Source organism: Planococcus citri, chromosome 4 (assembly GCF_950023065.1).
Source record: "Planococcus citri chromosome 4, ihPlaCitr1.1, whole genome shotgun sequence".
NCBI lineage: Eukaryota > Metazoa > Arthropoda > Insecta > Hemiptera > Pseudococcidae > Planococcus > Planococcus citri.
In genome coordinates, this window is record NC_088680.1 from 37,924,735 (window position 1) to 37,941,800 (window position 17,066).

General features: G+C 35.0%; 1 protein-coding gene and 1 long non-coding RNA gene across 2 annotated transcripts in view; one reads left to right on the plus strand and one right to left on the minus strand.

The window, feature by feature from the left end:
• The window catches only part of Scgdelta (sarcoglycan delta), a 58,088-nt gene that overhangs the window by 35,196 nt on the left and 5,826 nt on the right, over window positions 1–17,066 (minus strand). Inside the window, exon 2 of the mRNA XM_065363535.1 lies at window positions 14,342–14,726. Coding sequence (XP_065219607.1) covers window positions 14,342–14,401 — 60 coding nt within the window. The 5' untranslated portion in view covers window positions 14,402–14,726. The remainder of the gene's footprint in view (window positions 1–14,341; window positions 14,727–17,066) is intronic.
• Window positions 1–17,066, plus strand: part of LOC135845072 (uncharacterized) — a 79,481-nt gene that overhangs the window by 31,994 nt on the left and 30,421 nt on the right. Inside the window, exon 2 of the long non-coding RNA XR_010558697.1 lies at window positions 8,841–8,872. This is a non-coding gene — a long non-coding RNA (uncharacterized LOC135845072). The remainder of the gene's footprint in view (window positions 1–8,840; window positions 8,873–17,066) is intronic.

Sequence of the window (17,066 nt, forward strand, 5' to 3'; positions counted from 1 at the left end):
ACTTTATTAAGTGGATAATTTGTGCTGATAACGTGATTTTTATTATAATTATGTCTAATTGTCACAGTACATTGGATATTTCTCTAATCCTGCTGGCCATCGGAAATATCTCTCGTCAAAAAGGAGCTTTGTGTAATGCATTTCTGTCGATGTTGTCTAGTATTAGGGACAGCCATGAAAGAGGCAGAAATTGCGTACCGTGTCATTAGTAAGTCATTACTATCAATTTCCATTAAGGTTATATGTATTACACCATCGCTAACAAATAATTAATAAGCTCACACTTATCATTATTAAGATTATTCTAGTTATTAACGCGAGTCGTAATCTACATACAAGCCAGAGCTTGTATCTATTATAAAATAATCTCATCCTTATTTATTCCAGTACAGGAGTCTCTCGATTATCCGACCTAGGGGGCCGGTGAGGGGGGTGAGATACCAAAAAAGTTGGATAATCCAAAATTAAATTTTTGCGTAGAAATGAAGTGCATAAGCTTGAGAAGGCAATTTTTCATCCAGAAAATCAAGTTTTGGCTCAAAATAGGAACAATGAATTGAAAAAACCACGAATAAACAAACATAATAATATGCTTTTGTACATGACTGAAAATTAAATACAGACTCAAATTATAATTTTTTAAGGTAAATTGAGTCGATTTCAAGGAAAATAATACCATTAGAATACAAAACGTCGCATACTGCATATTTTTACATATTTCAAAATCAAAAATTGGGGTGTTTATTTAAAATTTTGGATTATCCGACCTTGTTGGGTCGGATAATGCGAAATGGAAGTTGGATACATTTGTACCGGATAACCTGAAAGTCGGATAATTCGGAGTCGGATAATCGAGAGCCTCCTGTAATTACATATCCCATTCTATCATGCTTTCAAATAGTTCTACAGCAGTTCATTTTCACTCAAAATTTCAGAGATGTACGACTTCAAATTTTGTGCTGTAGATATTGTCTAGATTTTATGATGCCTGTGTAACTACATGGAAAAAACTTTTAATAAAAATTACTAAGTATTTCAGTATAGTAACCAGATCCCATTCAAAAATAATAGTGATTTTTACTCAGCCAAAAAATACATTTTACCTGGAAATTAGGTAGAATTTATTACTATCATAATAAAATTTACTAATCTCATAGTAAAAATCACAATATTTTTGAATGGGATCCGGTTACTGTGTGAAATAGTAAAAATTATCCATAATTTTTTCCCGTGTATTTTTGTGCTGAATTTACCAAAAAATTACACTTTAAGAGACAACATCACGTGTGTTCCATTGTGCGAGTGGAAATCTGGAGTGAACAAATATTCGGAGTTTAAAAAATGATATTGGATTCTTAAACAGAAAATCTACAAAGCTATAGAAATTTAGTTTTCACAAAACTTTGTATACGTACTTATCGTTCAATTTAATCTCGGTTGCAAAAGATACATGCCTCGTATTACTCATCTATTCCACCAATGACATTCCCTCCAGCAAATGCAAACTTCATGCATTTCAATTACTGAAATAGGTAGGTACTAAAAGCATGAACAGAGAAAACAGCACCTCTTAAATATTGTGAAAGAGCATGGCGTTAATGCGCAGATTAATTTCCCTTCTCTTAGCTCTCTTTATTAATTGGACAGCCGCCTTCGCGATTCGCTAAATCCCTTCAATCTTGGGTCAACTTTACCTCTGTCCAGCTGCCGTTCAAATATTCATAAACGCCAGTCGAGCCTTTTACATTTGAATAAAATTAATCAACCTTGCCGCCGTAAATAAGTGAACAAGGGACGTGCAACTGACGATGTCGACGCGTATAATTATGACAAGATACGAGTTGTATTTAAGCTTCAAATTATTTGCCATTCGTGAAACGCGAGCTTCCCTTTGCTTCTTCGTGTTTCTCTCTTTATCTTTCGGAATGAGAAAATTGCAGTTTGCTCTTTGTATTTTCGTGATGCAGTGAGACCTTGTATGGGTTTGGATAAAACTACGGGATAAAAGCATTTACTTAGCCAGCTTATATGGCGAGTTAATGCAACAAGTTAGTGTGGTCTATTTTTAAACAAAACGAATTGGTGTAATTTTTTGGTTTTGTGCTCCATTCATATCGAGTTTCCTATAAAAGTGAAGCTTTGATTGAACCAACTTTGAGTACGCTAAAATGATCCTGCTGTATAATAAGTATTACATTTTTGTAATCATTTTCCATCAATTTTTTATCAGTAAATTTTCGAACAGTTCTGCGCCAGGAGCCACATCCAAGCATTGAAATCACATTTCCTGAGCCTCAACTTTTCTAGCTGCCACCAAAAATATAAGCTACGGAATTCTTTCTTAAGCTTTCTGTCCCTGATACTCGATTAGTTATACCCTCATTTCAATCATGGCAAAATTCCAACAGGACACCCTGTATACTCGAATACGAATACGCGATATATTTTCGCCTCGGAACATAGCAGAAATCATAGCTAAATAGGGATTCCATTTGTTACGCTTGTCATAGCACATGATGGAATGTAGAGCGCCGCGCTTCCATTTCACACTTGCACCTAGTTTAATATGTCCGAATAGTAACAAGACGACGATAGGAGGGCGTCGCACATCGCGTCGCACGAGTCGAACCTTTTTTGATATATGGCTCGACGACGACGTTGCCTCGTGAAATCAGAAATTACGCCGAGTAGATAATTTTTGCTGCAGTTCGAATCCCCATAATATCCGACACAGAAGGCTTGTAATTAAATCGCTCGCGTACTAGTCCTACTCATATGTATTATTGTACCTAGAGAACCAACTCCTCCTCCTCCTCCTCCTCCCTCTTCGAGTATTCTTCGACTGAGTCAAAAGCTCAATATGCACGTGTGTGGTGTGCTGTACGAGAAATCAAATATTCCAAATGCATTTAGGATAATGTGTTTAAATACCTTGTACGTAACCAGGTGACAGCAGATTTTCATATTATAACACGAGAGTGCCTGAGAGAGTGACGAAATAAGGTAAGCAAGGCAACGAATACTGAAATGGCAATCGTAGTCGAGCTGCGCGACAAGAGGGTAGGTAACGTGTAAATGGAGCAAATTCTCTGAGAAATTTCAAACGTGTAATATTATAAATTAACGCGACGAAGACGATCTCTACAAGAAAAAGAGAGACGAGAAATGCTACATCCATAGATGGAGGAAAATACTTTGACGTCGACAAAGGCGACAATGTCTGAATCTATACCTAGTGTCTTCGTGTGTGTTGGTAAAATAAAATTACGTACATTACACATGTACGCAGTTATATACGCCTTTATTTACACAAATTACCGAGCAACGCCGAAATACGTGTTTCGAACGTACCCGATTTGGCTCTCCACTAGCACCCTTAATAATTCTTCAATTCAGTATTTTTTTTTCTTGCTTTTCTCCGTCTAGCTACAGCCCCACGCACCGAGAAAGGACTGTCGTGTACCGGAATCGGGAATACGACTACGACGACGCCTCACCCTTCCCCCCAGTGTCTTCTTTTTTTTTGTACAAGAAGAACGCCAATTTGATATCGCCACGCATTGTACCTGAAGATGAAGCAAATCAGCCGAGACCAAAGGTATAGGAGAAATCTCTGTTCGTCGATGTTGTATGTACAATGTCGACGCAGTACACAGCAGCGGCAGGCAGAAGAAAACGTTCACATAATATCGGTCATAATAGGGTTAGATGAGAGAAAAAGCGTCAAGCTACGAGCATCGTCGTCGAAAACCTCCGCGCTAATTCAAGTCACGTATTCTCGGATACATCCTTCAACACACTGTGCCGGATTTTACACAGTTACACACGCAGTCAGATAACCCTCTCCTGCATCTTTCTCTTTTTGAATACTGTGTGACTCAGAAGTCCTGCTTGGCTTATGTCAGTACTTAATATCGCTAATTTTAAATAGCTACAAAAATTTAGTCGATGGCTACAAAAAGTGCAGGCTTCTAACTATAGCTTCTAGGTTACAAAGGTATGATTGAAGTCTTGCAGAAGAAAGTTCAATCAATTGCCGGATCGTTGGAACGAAAATAGGACTAGTTCTCCCCATGACTTCTAGACCAGGAAGCTGTTTCCTTCAATACAAATGGTGAAGATTGACTCCTGATCAGTGAACAGCAAAAGCTATGAGCAATACAGGCTGGTTTATGAGTGTATGAGTAGGTATGGTACAGGGTGGACAGAAATATCGGGTACCCCTAAGAAAGTTTTTCATTAAAAATATAGGTATTGGCAACGTGAAATAGATGCATATGATTGGTGAAATGTTATCTCTCCAGTCTAACAATCAATCATGTGCTACCATTATTATCATTCACTGTGACCAACCGAAGTATTTAGCAGAAAACTTTTTTAGGGGTACCCGATATTTCTGTCCACCCTGTATGTGTATATTGAGAAATCAAGAAAAGAAATTCTGCAGCATGCAATGTTATCAGAGCTGTAAAAATTTTTTTTTTGGGTGTTTATAATTGCAGGATTACTGAGCATATTTTAACAATTCAACACAGATATGAATCAGAAAAGCTTGTGGAGCCATTGTAACGGGATCCACTTGAGTAACGTTAAGTATCTATGTATTTATGAAAAGCCGTGCTTTTTGCTAAAATTGTCATAGTTTCACGTTCAGTCAAAGATAACAAAAAGTATTGCCATTTTACAAAAGTGCCATAAAGTCTCAGGTTTTTTCAAAAAATTTGCTTAAAATTGTTGCCTTTCTTGCAAAAAGTTCCAAAAAGTTTGACTTTTTCTCCAAAAATTTTTTGAACAGTCTCATTTTTTTGCCAAGAGTTCCAGTTGGAGTATTATGAAAAAGACAAGTTCCCTAATCCGTCACTTGTTGACACAACATTAGTCAACACCAGGGTTGGTGTAATATGAGTGAGAAGTTGATATCAAAATTGATTAGGTATTGTTTTCCATTCACTTTGGTCTCAATGAAATTTTGGAACATTAAGGAGCTTATGTTTTTTGTTGCCTACTGCATTACAAGTTCATTGCCCACTGTATTTGAATTTTATATTTTGAATTCAAAAAATTGTTACCGCCTGCTGTGATATTTCAGAATATTTCTTTTGCTTAAATTTGATTTCTTATACTTACTTCTACTTATTTTCTGTCCACAATTATCGGGTGGCTGCAGGTTAGTTGCCAGTGTGGGTTGCGGGTTAGATGCGGGTGTCTGCACCCAGCCTTCCCTATCAGCTCTTTCTGAAAACTGATTAGCTCAGATTATACCTTAAGGTGAAGATATGTAGTTTGTGTCAAAGTTTTGATCTGTGAGACTGTGATGGTAAATGTTAACATGGTTTGATATTAAGCAGTTAAAAAAATTTATGCCGGAAAAAGGTGAATTATTTTTTACATAGTTTTTAGACGCATTTTTGCTACAGAAAAAGTGAACCAAAAGGGCATATAAGTATCTAACACATAACTAGAGCTCGGATTTTCATGATTTGTCATATTTTCATTCATTACAGAAGATTGTGCATAATTGCATATCCTATGGATTTTTGTGAATCATACGATTCTGGTTGAAATGAGCACAACTTATTAGCACATATTTTCCATATTTTGGGTATAAATGCATATTTTAGGCATTTTAAGCGCATATTCGTCATATTTTGGCCATACGTTTTCCATTTTTCGGTCATATTTTGGAAATTTCATCCAAAAAATCTTTTTTTGGTAGTATTTTTCATTAAAAATGGAAAAACTTGAAAAAAAATTTAAAAAAACGATTACCTGAAATTGATTATTCAAAGCAAAATTGAAGACTTGAACTTCTTTTTTTTGGATTTCTTAATTTTCTAGCTTTCCCTTCACATTTAAAATTGAAAATCCTTTCTATAGATACCTATATTGATGTTGCATTCGGACCGGTCTCTCACATAGAGGGCGCTAGTGTGTCCATTGTTCCAGCTTCTTCAGACAGTTCAGATGGGGCTTTTCTTATCAAATCATATTTTTACCAAAATGTTGGATTTACGATTTAAAAATGAAAATATGATTCGGTCATAATTAATATGCAATAATAATCATATAAATAATGTACTTACCCTACATCAAATTATTTTTTCAGTTTTAACCCTTGAAAATTGAAATTAATGCTTTTGTTAACGCTGATAAGAAAAGCCCAGTCTGAAAAATGTAAACATTTGCCAGCTCACTAGCGCCCTCTAAGTGAGTGCCCAGTCCGAATAAAAGTGCATATTTTGATGGATAAGGGCATATTTTATCATAATTTGATCAAAATAAATGCATATTTTATGCGCATGAAATGATTTTTTAAGCATATAAAAATCAGAGCTCTACACATAACTATAGACCTTGAACTAAAATATTTACAAAATTTGACAACCGTTTGTTTCAATTTTGGTGTATGAAAATTGAACTCAGTATCTGATCCATCACTTTGGGATAGTTGCCGGTTTTCTGTATCGGGATGGATGCCCATAGTAATTAAATGGGAGTGAGGAAGGTGAAATTTTCTTTTGTGAATACTTCCGCAAAAAGTCCAAAAATGATGGTTTTTAAAATATTTTCAGCTGGCATCCTCAATTTTTGGAATTACGTTCATTTTTAACACATATTGTCAATTTTTAAAAACACCTTTTTTATTTTGTGATTATTTTATAATTTAAACTGCCATTGTGAATTTTTGATGTTCATTGATTTGTTGTGCATAAAATAATAGAATTTCATCGAATTCAATATTCCAGGAGCCTTCCCACACCTAATCGGCATCTAACCCACGTGCGGGTTAGATGCCAGTCCAGAAGTGACCTTGGTTTTTTTTTTAAATCGCAAGAAAACTAATGGATGAAAAAAATTGCCGTTCTAGTATAAATAATATAGAGGAATAATTATTGCTCTACTGATTCGCGCAAATTCGAAAACATTTCAATGGAAATTATGGGAGTAAGGCTTGAAAAACCACAAAACACTGGCAACTAACCCGCAACCACCCTATTACCTGGACAACAATATTGTTCATGTCACCATTTACATCAACGAAGTATGCTTTTTTTCTAACATATTGATGGAAAAGTAATCAATTAGTTATTTAGTAAGAATCTTCTGTCTGTAAAGAAGCCAGGTTGATGAAAATTTTTGAAATTTTCTCATTATTTCTGATACTTTGACATGCCATCTCTACATATTGATGTGAAATTCGATGCTCAAAATTTACATCTACGTAAAACTACATCCACAAATTTTTCAAAATTAGAATTTCTGTTTTAGTGTTCAAAAGTTCAGTAAACATTTAAAAATATGATCTTGTTTAGAGAGGAAAAGAAATACATTTTTAGATGGCAACACAACGCTACAGTTGGAACCATCTTCATACATATCTCTTTCCATTCAAATCTCACCTGAACAAAACTTACATGTCACCCTGTACTCGATGTAGATATAACCAATTCATAGTAACCGTGGCAGCGTACACTACATAAGGTCCACTGTGACATCCCTCCTTCAAATTCGCACCAGAGAAAGTAAAAGGTTGTGCAAATGTGGAAGTTGGAATAAGCATACCTACGCGGCAGGTATCTTTTAAGATTATTAGAATAGTAATCCCGTGGGTTCGTGAAGGGCAGAAGGGCAAAAGGGAATCGAATTGGTCCAACAACAAATTCCATCGATGCAGCCAGTGAGTGCCTCTCGTTCTACATCTACTTGTATTTCTGTGTAATCGAATCTGGTATCTGTGAGTATTTCGTATAATATGTATTATGCATTATTTACCGATTGTTTAATCGAATCGAGAAGCATACATGAGACTAAAGGTGTTACGACGAGCGAAGGGCAAAAAGTAACGAAAGAAAAAAACACCATTACGCCGAATTAGCAGGCGGTGAAAAAAAGGCCGACAAAAATATTCGGCTCGCGTTTAATTTCGATTATTGCTTTTGAAATTCGTATCCGTGATGAGAGCTGATCTGACATGCTGCTGCGAATCATTTGATTGGAAATAATTTGCTAATGGTCGAAGCCAACTATGGTTTTTTAGTTGTATGTATGTGCAATAATAACGTAGGTACTGAAGAGGAAAGGAGAGGACGAGAAAATGGAAGCACAACTCAAAGGCTGCAGTTCGAGAGAGGACGAGAAGGCAAAAGAGACTAGATACAGAGATAGCGTGTTTGTTTGCAGATGTATAAATAGGTACATACATAGACCTACCAATCAAACAGATCGTCATGTTTTCAACTTTTTTTCCTAAATTAAAATAGAGCACTGTCGAAAGGCTTTGTAGGATTTCGATTTTGGAATACGAGTAAAAAGTAGGTAGCCAGAACTAACAACCTATGAGAAAAAACACGCGAAAGAACAATTGCGAGTGTCGCGAATAAGTAATACAATAAGTACACATTACGACAATGGAAAGTTTTAATATCAGTGTGGGGATATGTGCCCAGTACTACGTACGAAGATTGGGGCAGAAGGGTGGGAAGAGATGACTGCCCTGTTACCTACACCTTTCTTGGAATTCGCTGTATAACGTTTTTGAAATTTATTAGGGAGGTATTTGGACGCAGGATATTGCTAGCTTTGTGTAAATAAAGTAGCTGCAAAGGCGAGAAATGAACAATTATTATTATTTGCCGCCTTTGACAGATATTAAACGAACCGATACCAGAGGCTGGACGTAAATAAGACACGATTAGGTGGTGGTGTCAAACAGAAGTCTGGCTGGGAGAGGTTGGTAAAGGTAGGGCGATTTTATAACATAGTGAAATACTTACTCGTAGTACGTAAGTAGTATGTTCATTACGAAAAGTAATTTTTTCTCGTTTATTGCTCTGTTACAGGAATGTGCAGGAGATCAAGAGCAGGATTCGAGGTAAGATTTTCTCTCAGTTGTTGTCAGAAAAGCATTAAGATTGTTTTTTGTGCACTCATTTAAATTATTATAACCTTGGCTAAGGTTCTCCCCATCTCCCCTGTTAATTTAAAACCTTTGATCTAATTTAGGAATAAATGCATTTCCAATCGCAGATATCCCAAACACCGTGAAAATAATTTCATAGCTGCTCAGAGCCTTTTATAATACTATTTCGCGATTTGAAAACGATAGGCGAGCCTTGTACCCTTGCTATTGTGTTTTTTTGCTCTTCCACGAAAAGGCTGGCTATATGGCGGCAGTTTTTCCAACATTGTGTACCCTGCTGACTTTTTGGCTCGCGCGCGCGAATAATTCCAACACGAAGAATAATTAAAATAAAATACCGGCGGGCTTTTGATTTCGATGTACATATACGACGAATCGTGCAGCGTTATTTTTTCCACACGGTATTTTTCTGCGGTGTTTTTTTCCCTGACGAAGGGGAAAATACTATCTATCTCTTCTCTCTCTCTTTCTCCTCTGCTTCTGCATTTGTAAATGCATCATTGCTTTTTGCTTCGCTTTTCTGTCTACTGCGTACCTACCCACCTACACGTATTAAACCATATGTTTTTATACAGGTCTGTATTTATCGTAGTATACCTTTACCCACCTACCTTATAAATACAAATACAAGTATATGGTATGAATTTCGTGAAGCGCGATAATCGCAAAAAGGTTGGTTAATTGGTTCCGTACACCATAAAACAGTCATCACCTGTGATGGTGTAAATCTATGCGTATTTAACAGACAGAAGGGGGTACAAGTGTAGCATAATCGTCGACTAAATGGTGGTCCAGTTGTTGGTGAAGGTGTTCCCCAGGCTTATTAGCAGACAAAATGATTCTCCGCGTCGTTATAATTAAAGCGGCGACGACGACCCCATCGACGAGTATGCTGAAAAGTGACGATGACGTTTCAAGATAGGGATGACTGGCTGGCTGGCGTCTCCCTTGATGCCTCTTTCCCTATGTAGGTATATGCAAATAATGCGTATACGATAAATAAAGGGTGGCTACAGCCGTCGTGGTTTACCCACTGACCCATATAATGAAATGTTTACACAAATTAAACGACCTGGCGGTTAATTTTGATTATATTGTGGTCATCGATGCAAGCACTATAGACACAGAGAACTGTACTAATGTTTTGTGTACTGAACTTATCCCAGAGGAATAAAAATTGCTCAATGAAGCAATTACTATGTTCCTGATTTTCCTTTTCTGAAATACTATCTATCTACTTGAATAAAATTCCTCATCAAAAGTTTGTCACTGAGAATTGGCCTTGTTTTTGTGTACAAAATTTGAAAATTTGTCAAAAAATAATGCCGCAGGTGTCATTGGCTAGAAATCGTTGAACCAGTGGATTTTCTGATTGAGTACCTCTTCATTGAATGAAAATGAAATTCTCAGCCAACCAATTAGTTTCCAATGATTTGAAACTTTGAAAAAACAGATTTTTGTTTTGGATACAAATTTTTATCAGTCTTACTAGAAATGTGGGATGCTATTTTGAATAGAAGAAAGATGGTAAAAACCACACTTCGGATAAAAATTGTGTTTTTTTTCTCTCTTTCGAACCAGGAATATGACAGATGAAATTTCAATATGATAATATGGGCTCTATGCTCTAAGTCTTCTGAAAAAAAAACTTTGTGGAAAACGAGATCCTGGATTTTTTTTTTCAAAATACAGACACAAAAAAAGACAATTTTAAATTTAAATCCTTACATTTATAATTATGGTAAAATAGACTATATGTCCCCAAAATCACTTTTTTGAGGGGCCACCTCCCTCCCTCGTTGTACGGGGTAAACATTTTAAAATTTGATTTTGAAAAGCAAAATATGTAGTAGAGAAAAGATGTAAATTGAAGGAAATTTTTTTTCAAAAAAATAAATGTTCAGCCTTCCCCCATCCCACTGATAATTAGGAAGGAATAAGGAAAAATGTCTATATAGCACTTTTTCAAGCATGGATTGTGGTCTAACGTAGGATGTGTTCTTTTTACACAGATTTTGACAGATTTTCGAGAATCTTGATTTTTGATGGTTTTAGAATCTCTTTTTCAACATTTTTGATTCCTTTTGCCAACTTCTCTAAAGTCCTCTTTATAAAAGTTGAATCCAAAATCCATTTTCAAAAGCGACTATCTTAACAGAATCTCTTGAATTCTGAATCAGACAAAAACCACTTTTCTTCCAAAAACCAGGTTCTCGAAAATCCACAAAAATCCGTGTTTGCAACAACTTGAATTCGATAAAAATCGATTATCATGATGACATAATGAAAAATTTTCGCATTCTAAATGCTTAATAATGTTAACATTTTCTTCTTTTTGCCTCAGATTTGGTCTCAGCTCATTTCTCTCTCTTCATAAATATTTTTTAAAGACCATTTTTACTACAAAAAATCAATTTTTTTCAAAATCCAAAATGGACTATATTTTTTTACTAGATAGGGTATACTTAGTGTGAATTCAATTCGACCTTAAACTCATTTTTGGAAATTATTGGCTTGTCTGGTTCTTTCGGTGCGGTCTTCAATTGATTTTAACCTAAAAATGCATTGAAAATTCAAAAAAGAATCCAAAATAGAAAATTGCATTAATTATATAAAAAATTAAAAATCAGTAACATGTCTAAAAATAAAATAAAAAATCATGATAAAAATTATTTTTTATTTTTTTCTATTGATTCAATTCATTTTGATTTATATTAGGTACTTACTTCAATTTATCTTCATTCATTTTATGTTGAGTAATGTATTTTGATCGTTCATTCGTGTTATTTTACATTATGGTCATTTGCCATTTCAGCTCTTAACGTTAAAGTTCAGTTGTTGAAATAAAACAATGTTGAAAACCTGACTGTGTTGAAGTTCTGCCAAAGTTGACATTGAAGTTTCTAATGATGATGTTTTTCACTGCTGAACTGAAGTTTGGTAGTAGGTACATAGGTACATCAGTGGCGGACTGGGTCGATTTGGGGCCCCTGAAGGATGCGCCGAATGGGGCCCCCAAAATTTTTCCTTTTCCCCTTGAGAATCTTTCTCGTTCTGTTTTTTCCCAGGTTTGGATACTTGGGGGGGGGGGACGAAAAATTTGCCATAAGAAAAAAATATCACACAAATAAAATCTAAAATGACAAGTTTTGAAAGTGAAATAAAAGATGAAATGGTAATTTTGTCAATTGATGTAATTTGCATTTCGGCGAATGAGAAATTCTCATTTTCCCTTTTGAATTTATGGAAGTTTCAAAAATTGATTTTTTGGGGTTTAGAGAAGAGATAAAAATTAAGCCGAGCAAAGCGAGGGCAAAAACTCTTAAAAATTCGTATTTCGAGAGGCAAAAAAACGATGGTATTCCCGGGTAAAATAGATGAAATACCCTTGTCCTCGAATTTTTGAAATTTTCATGAAACATTGTTTTTGATGCCTTTTAAAAAAATGTTGAAGCCAAAAAATTCCCCCACCCCGCCATCTTGCCCACAATGGCGAAAAAACGCATTTTTCGGGGGGGGGGAAGGCCCAGAACAGAGTGAGAGCAAAAGATAGTTTCGAGAAGTAGAAAAACAACGTTTTTGAGGTGAAAAGTGTGTTTTTTTGGGTTAGAAAATTTATTGAAATTTGAATAGCTTACACATACCTACTTAATAGATTTTTATAAAAGTTAGATCTCAATTTGAAAAAAAACCACACAGGTCCAATTAAAATGAGGGCAGAAAATTTTAAAAATTTGTATTTTGAGAGGTAAAAAACAATGTTTTTTGAGGTGACTGATGAGTGACGAGTTTATTTTTTTGACCACACAATTTTAGAATTTGAATGTACTAAAATTGAATATTTAGATTTTTAATTAAAGGAAAAGAAATGTGGGGAAAAAGTAAAAATATCATCTTTTTTTGGTTTAAACATGGCCCCTAGGGCACCGGTACTTGCATGTACATAGGTGAGGTCAGGGTTATTCAATGTTATAAAAATATTGAAATTTCATCCATCAGACACGATGTTATTACCTAAATCCTTGAAAAATAAAGAGCTAAAATCAGTGCTTTTGAAGGGTTTAGAAACATGCTACTTGCATATATTTTCGAAACTTTGTTTTCTGTTGAAGTCATAACCTGACAGATCAAGTTTTTCTCCAGTAACCTTAATAATCGGTGGCCCTTTTAGTTGACAATTTGAGTTGAAAATCCCCCTTTCAGCACCTTTACAAGAAAATTCACCACATGTCATCCACTTTGCGTGAATTCACAAATTACGCCGTCAAAATAATAATTGAAAAACAACAAGAACAACATCAGCTTGGTTTCATACCGCCTCAATCCAAATCATAAAGATGACAGTTTCAAGTTTGAAGAAAAAAAATACTCTTCACACCTCGAGGGGTATACTAGGTGTTGAGGGGGGAGGGGAGTTCCAAGCTGGGGCCTTTTTTGAGATTTTCCTACCAACGCCAATAATCACAATGCAATTGTGTAAAAATAACGCTCCAAACAGAGCAGAATACAAGGGAAAAGCGCGGAAGCAACAATTAACGCGGAGATTCGACTATAAAATGGTACCTAATACCGTATTAATTAGTGGCTGCTTCAAAGCCGAAACACCAAGTGACCAGGGTTAGGGGTGCGGTAATTAGAGAGATAGAAAGAGAACCATAGACAGAATGAAATATGCGTAAAATGAACTACACTCTAAAGAGGGGTATGCCCGACGACTGGGAAAGACGGGGTTGTGTGCTGCTTTCGCACGTCTGTTGCTTTGGCCTGCGCTGCTCTACAGACAGTGCGCTCAGCCTTTTGCAGACTTTAATTCATAACGAACGAATGCTAAAATAAAGGCGCTATTTTACTCCTTGTACACTTTATGGTACACACTACGTACCAAAACAAACCTACAGACCTTGGGAATGTGATTATACGGTATAAGAAGACGAAGAGTGCAGCTAAAACAGGGTTAGCAGGGTGAATATTGTGAAGGGAAAACTCGTATTCGAGGCGATATATCGTCTCTGCGTATGTTTTTGGTGGCGACGTCGTTTATAAATATTAAAAGCGGCTTTTATTTTGAAATTAGTAAATAGTACGTACTCGGATGCGACGACATCGTGCCCTAATAGCAGAAAACTCCAAGTTGCGAAAATTTCCGCGAGAGTACAATTGGACGATGTATTTTTGAAAATTTTCGAAGCGATTAATTTAAAAGACGAGCGTTTGCTGAGGACATATTCATCGTAGAAGGTCGCGAACACGGTAAAGGCTCAAATTATAACGTCGTCTAGGTACGTGTACGTATTTTAAAGGTATAAAAATTAAGAACGGTATTGTTTAAGCTGAGTGAAATTTGTTCCACCGGAGGCGCGATTATAATATGGAAATATATTTTAAAAGGGTTAAGAGAACGTGAGTGTGAAAAAGACTTACGTATGTTTGCGTATTTCCAGTTTCTTTGATATGCGTTATCCATTTTTTGCGAGAAGTCATTTGTTCTTGGTTGATAAGCTGTGAGCAAGGAGTACGTAGAACGGAAGCTCGCTCGAAGGGTTTAGTCTTAAGACCGCGATACTCTGATAACGAGTATTGTTCTTCCGTCGTATCATAATATACGTGAAACTGAGAACAGCTAGGATTTGGTCGAGAGGCCGTCTTTAATGGATTTTCTTTGGGCGATTATCACGTGGTGTGCAAGGTGTATATTATGTACTCGTAGATGCCTATGCTGCGTGCACGAGCTGAGAATTTACTCCTACGACGAGTGAGATTATGTGATAGGTGTTGATGATGTTGAATACGGTTGATGGAAACGAATCTGTTGAGAAAAAAATGTGTGTTAATTGTTTTGCTATGGAAAGTTCAAGCATGATGAATAATGATGTTTATAAAAAATTTTTAAGAATGAAACTATTCCTCCAGAGATTTTGAACAGATCGAAACCGATTTTTTAAAATAGTGTGTAATTCGTTAAATGGGTGATCTATAATAAGTATCAATGGCTGAAGGCTAAACTGTTTGAAACCACATCCAATGAACTCAGAATATTAAAACTAAGATTTATAGTAAATTTCAGCTTTCGTACTTTAGCAGGTAAAATTTTGTAAAAATTTAATTTATTCAAAAATCTGCCTGAAATTCTAGAACTACTTAAAACGATTCAAAGTTCTTTTCAGTCGATTCGGGGGGGGGGGGGTCCAAAGTTTAGCTTTCTACATAGTTCAATTTGCTGTTGATTTTTTCACATTTTTAGTCCAAATTTGATTTTCCAAAATCCACCAAAAATTGAAAAATCCATTCAAGCACATGAAATTTTGGCAGTGGATGGCAATGTATTTTTGCACGATCTTTTTATTTAGGTTCATCCGGATCAACATTTTTCTGCAAGTTGAAACTTCTTTCTTGTTAGATGAAGGAAAAAAAATTGAAAAATTGTCAGTAGTCTATTAAATCCAGCCAATGGGTTGTAAAAACTGATTTAAAAATTTTCAAATTACTGACCTAATTGTACGCATCAAAATGATATGTTATTTCCCCAAATTAATTTTTAAAGCTCTTTAATCCAAAAAAAAAAAAAATCAACTTAAACACGTTTTCAGATTTGAAGTGTGGAAAGATTTTTTCTTTGCTTAGGTACTCCAGCAAGAGGAAAATTCTGAGAACTTGGATTTTTGAATGAGCTTTCAAAATTTAGGAAACTTTTTCGACCGGACAAAAAAATCAAATAGCATCCAAAAATACATCACTAAATCAAGTGCTGAATTTCATTTTTCGATTTTTGTCAAATTTTTAAAAATTCGAATTTTGTCCATTTTCTGTTCAAAATTCAAAATTGGATCAAATTGAGGTAGAAATCCGAAACTTGGTTTATACTTTGAATTTTTGATCCCTCAAAACATTATAGTGTTGTTTCAAACCGTCCTAGAGACTTTGATGAATTTTTGCATTTTCTAGTATTTTAAAATCAACGAAATGCTGCTCCTATGAAATCAGATATACCATATTGTTTACCCTTTTTTATGATTTAAACCCGAATTTTGAAAATCCGCGGGTTCAAATCTAAAATTTTCTCCGGCAATTTTTTCGAAAAAAAAAGAAGTAAACTTTGTCATTTACCAACATAGGTGTTAACATAAACAAGTGAAATTTGATGCATGCTCTATTTTTGGACTCCAAAATAAAAATTGTGATTCATTAAGCCATATGTATTTAGCCTTCAATTTTTTTTTGATTTTTTTAGTTTTGAAAAAATTGTTAATAAGGGTGACTAAAATTAAATGCAGCTCGTATGAACTTTTATTTACAGCCTTCAGGATTATTCTATGAATTCAGCTGCACAAAGTACCTACAAAAATCTAAAAATTATTGTGACCCTTCCCCCCTCTTTCCGCTTATGTCATTCTTTTGAAAAATCAAAATAGAAGCATTTTAAATCGATTTTATTAAAAATCAATTTTAGCTGAATTCAACCTCTCTCCCTCCCAACTTTGAACTAGTCTCCGAACGATTTTTTGTCCAAGTACAGATAACCTGCGTTGATTTCCCTCATCCTCGAAACGTGCCTATTCTGGAAATTAAGAGGGCAGCTACCTTTTGCAAAATTTGACATTTTTGACGAAAATTTTTGATATAACTTTTGAAACAAACAAAAAAAGTTAATTTGCAAAATAGCCCATCTTTAAAATTGAAGGTGTTGAAAAGAAGTCACATTAGGAAAAAAAATGACCAATTCATCTAAATTTTTGAAAGTTGAAATTTGTTGACTTTGAAGCCGAATTTTATTGTGTACTTAAACTTTTGAGACAAGCATAAAATGTTATTTTGAGAAATTGCCTTTTTTTTTTACTTTGAAGGAGCTATTATTAAGGGGTGATAAATTGCAAAAATTTGGAGGTGCCTTGAAAAAATCATCTGTGGAAGTTCATAAAACTTTTTGAGAATGCTACTACATTAGTTTAAGTACACGTGTAGTAGCAAAAAAGCGACTAAAAAATCATTTAAAAATTATTTGTTTGATAGTTCAAATCAAAAACGTAATTTTCACGCAAAGCTTTATAGATAACCGATAAGTATTTTGATGTTTTCATTTTCTTGTATTTTTGTGTTACCTAATTTTTCTCCAGAATAATAAATTTTTGAAATTTACATTCTTTTTCGA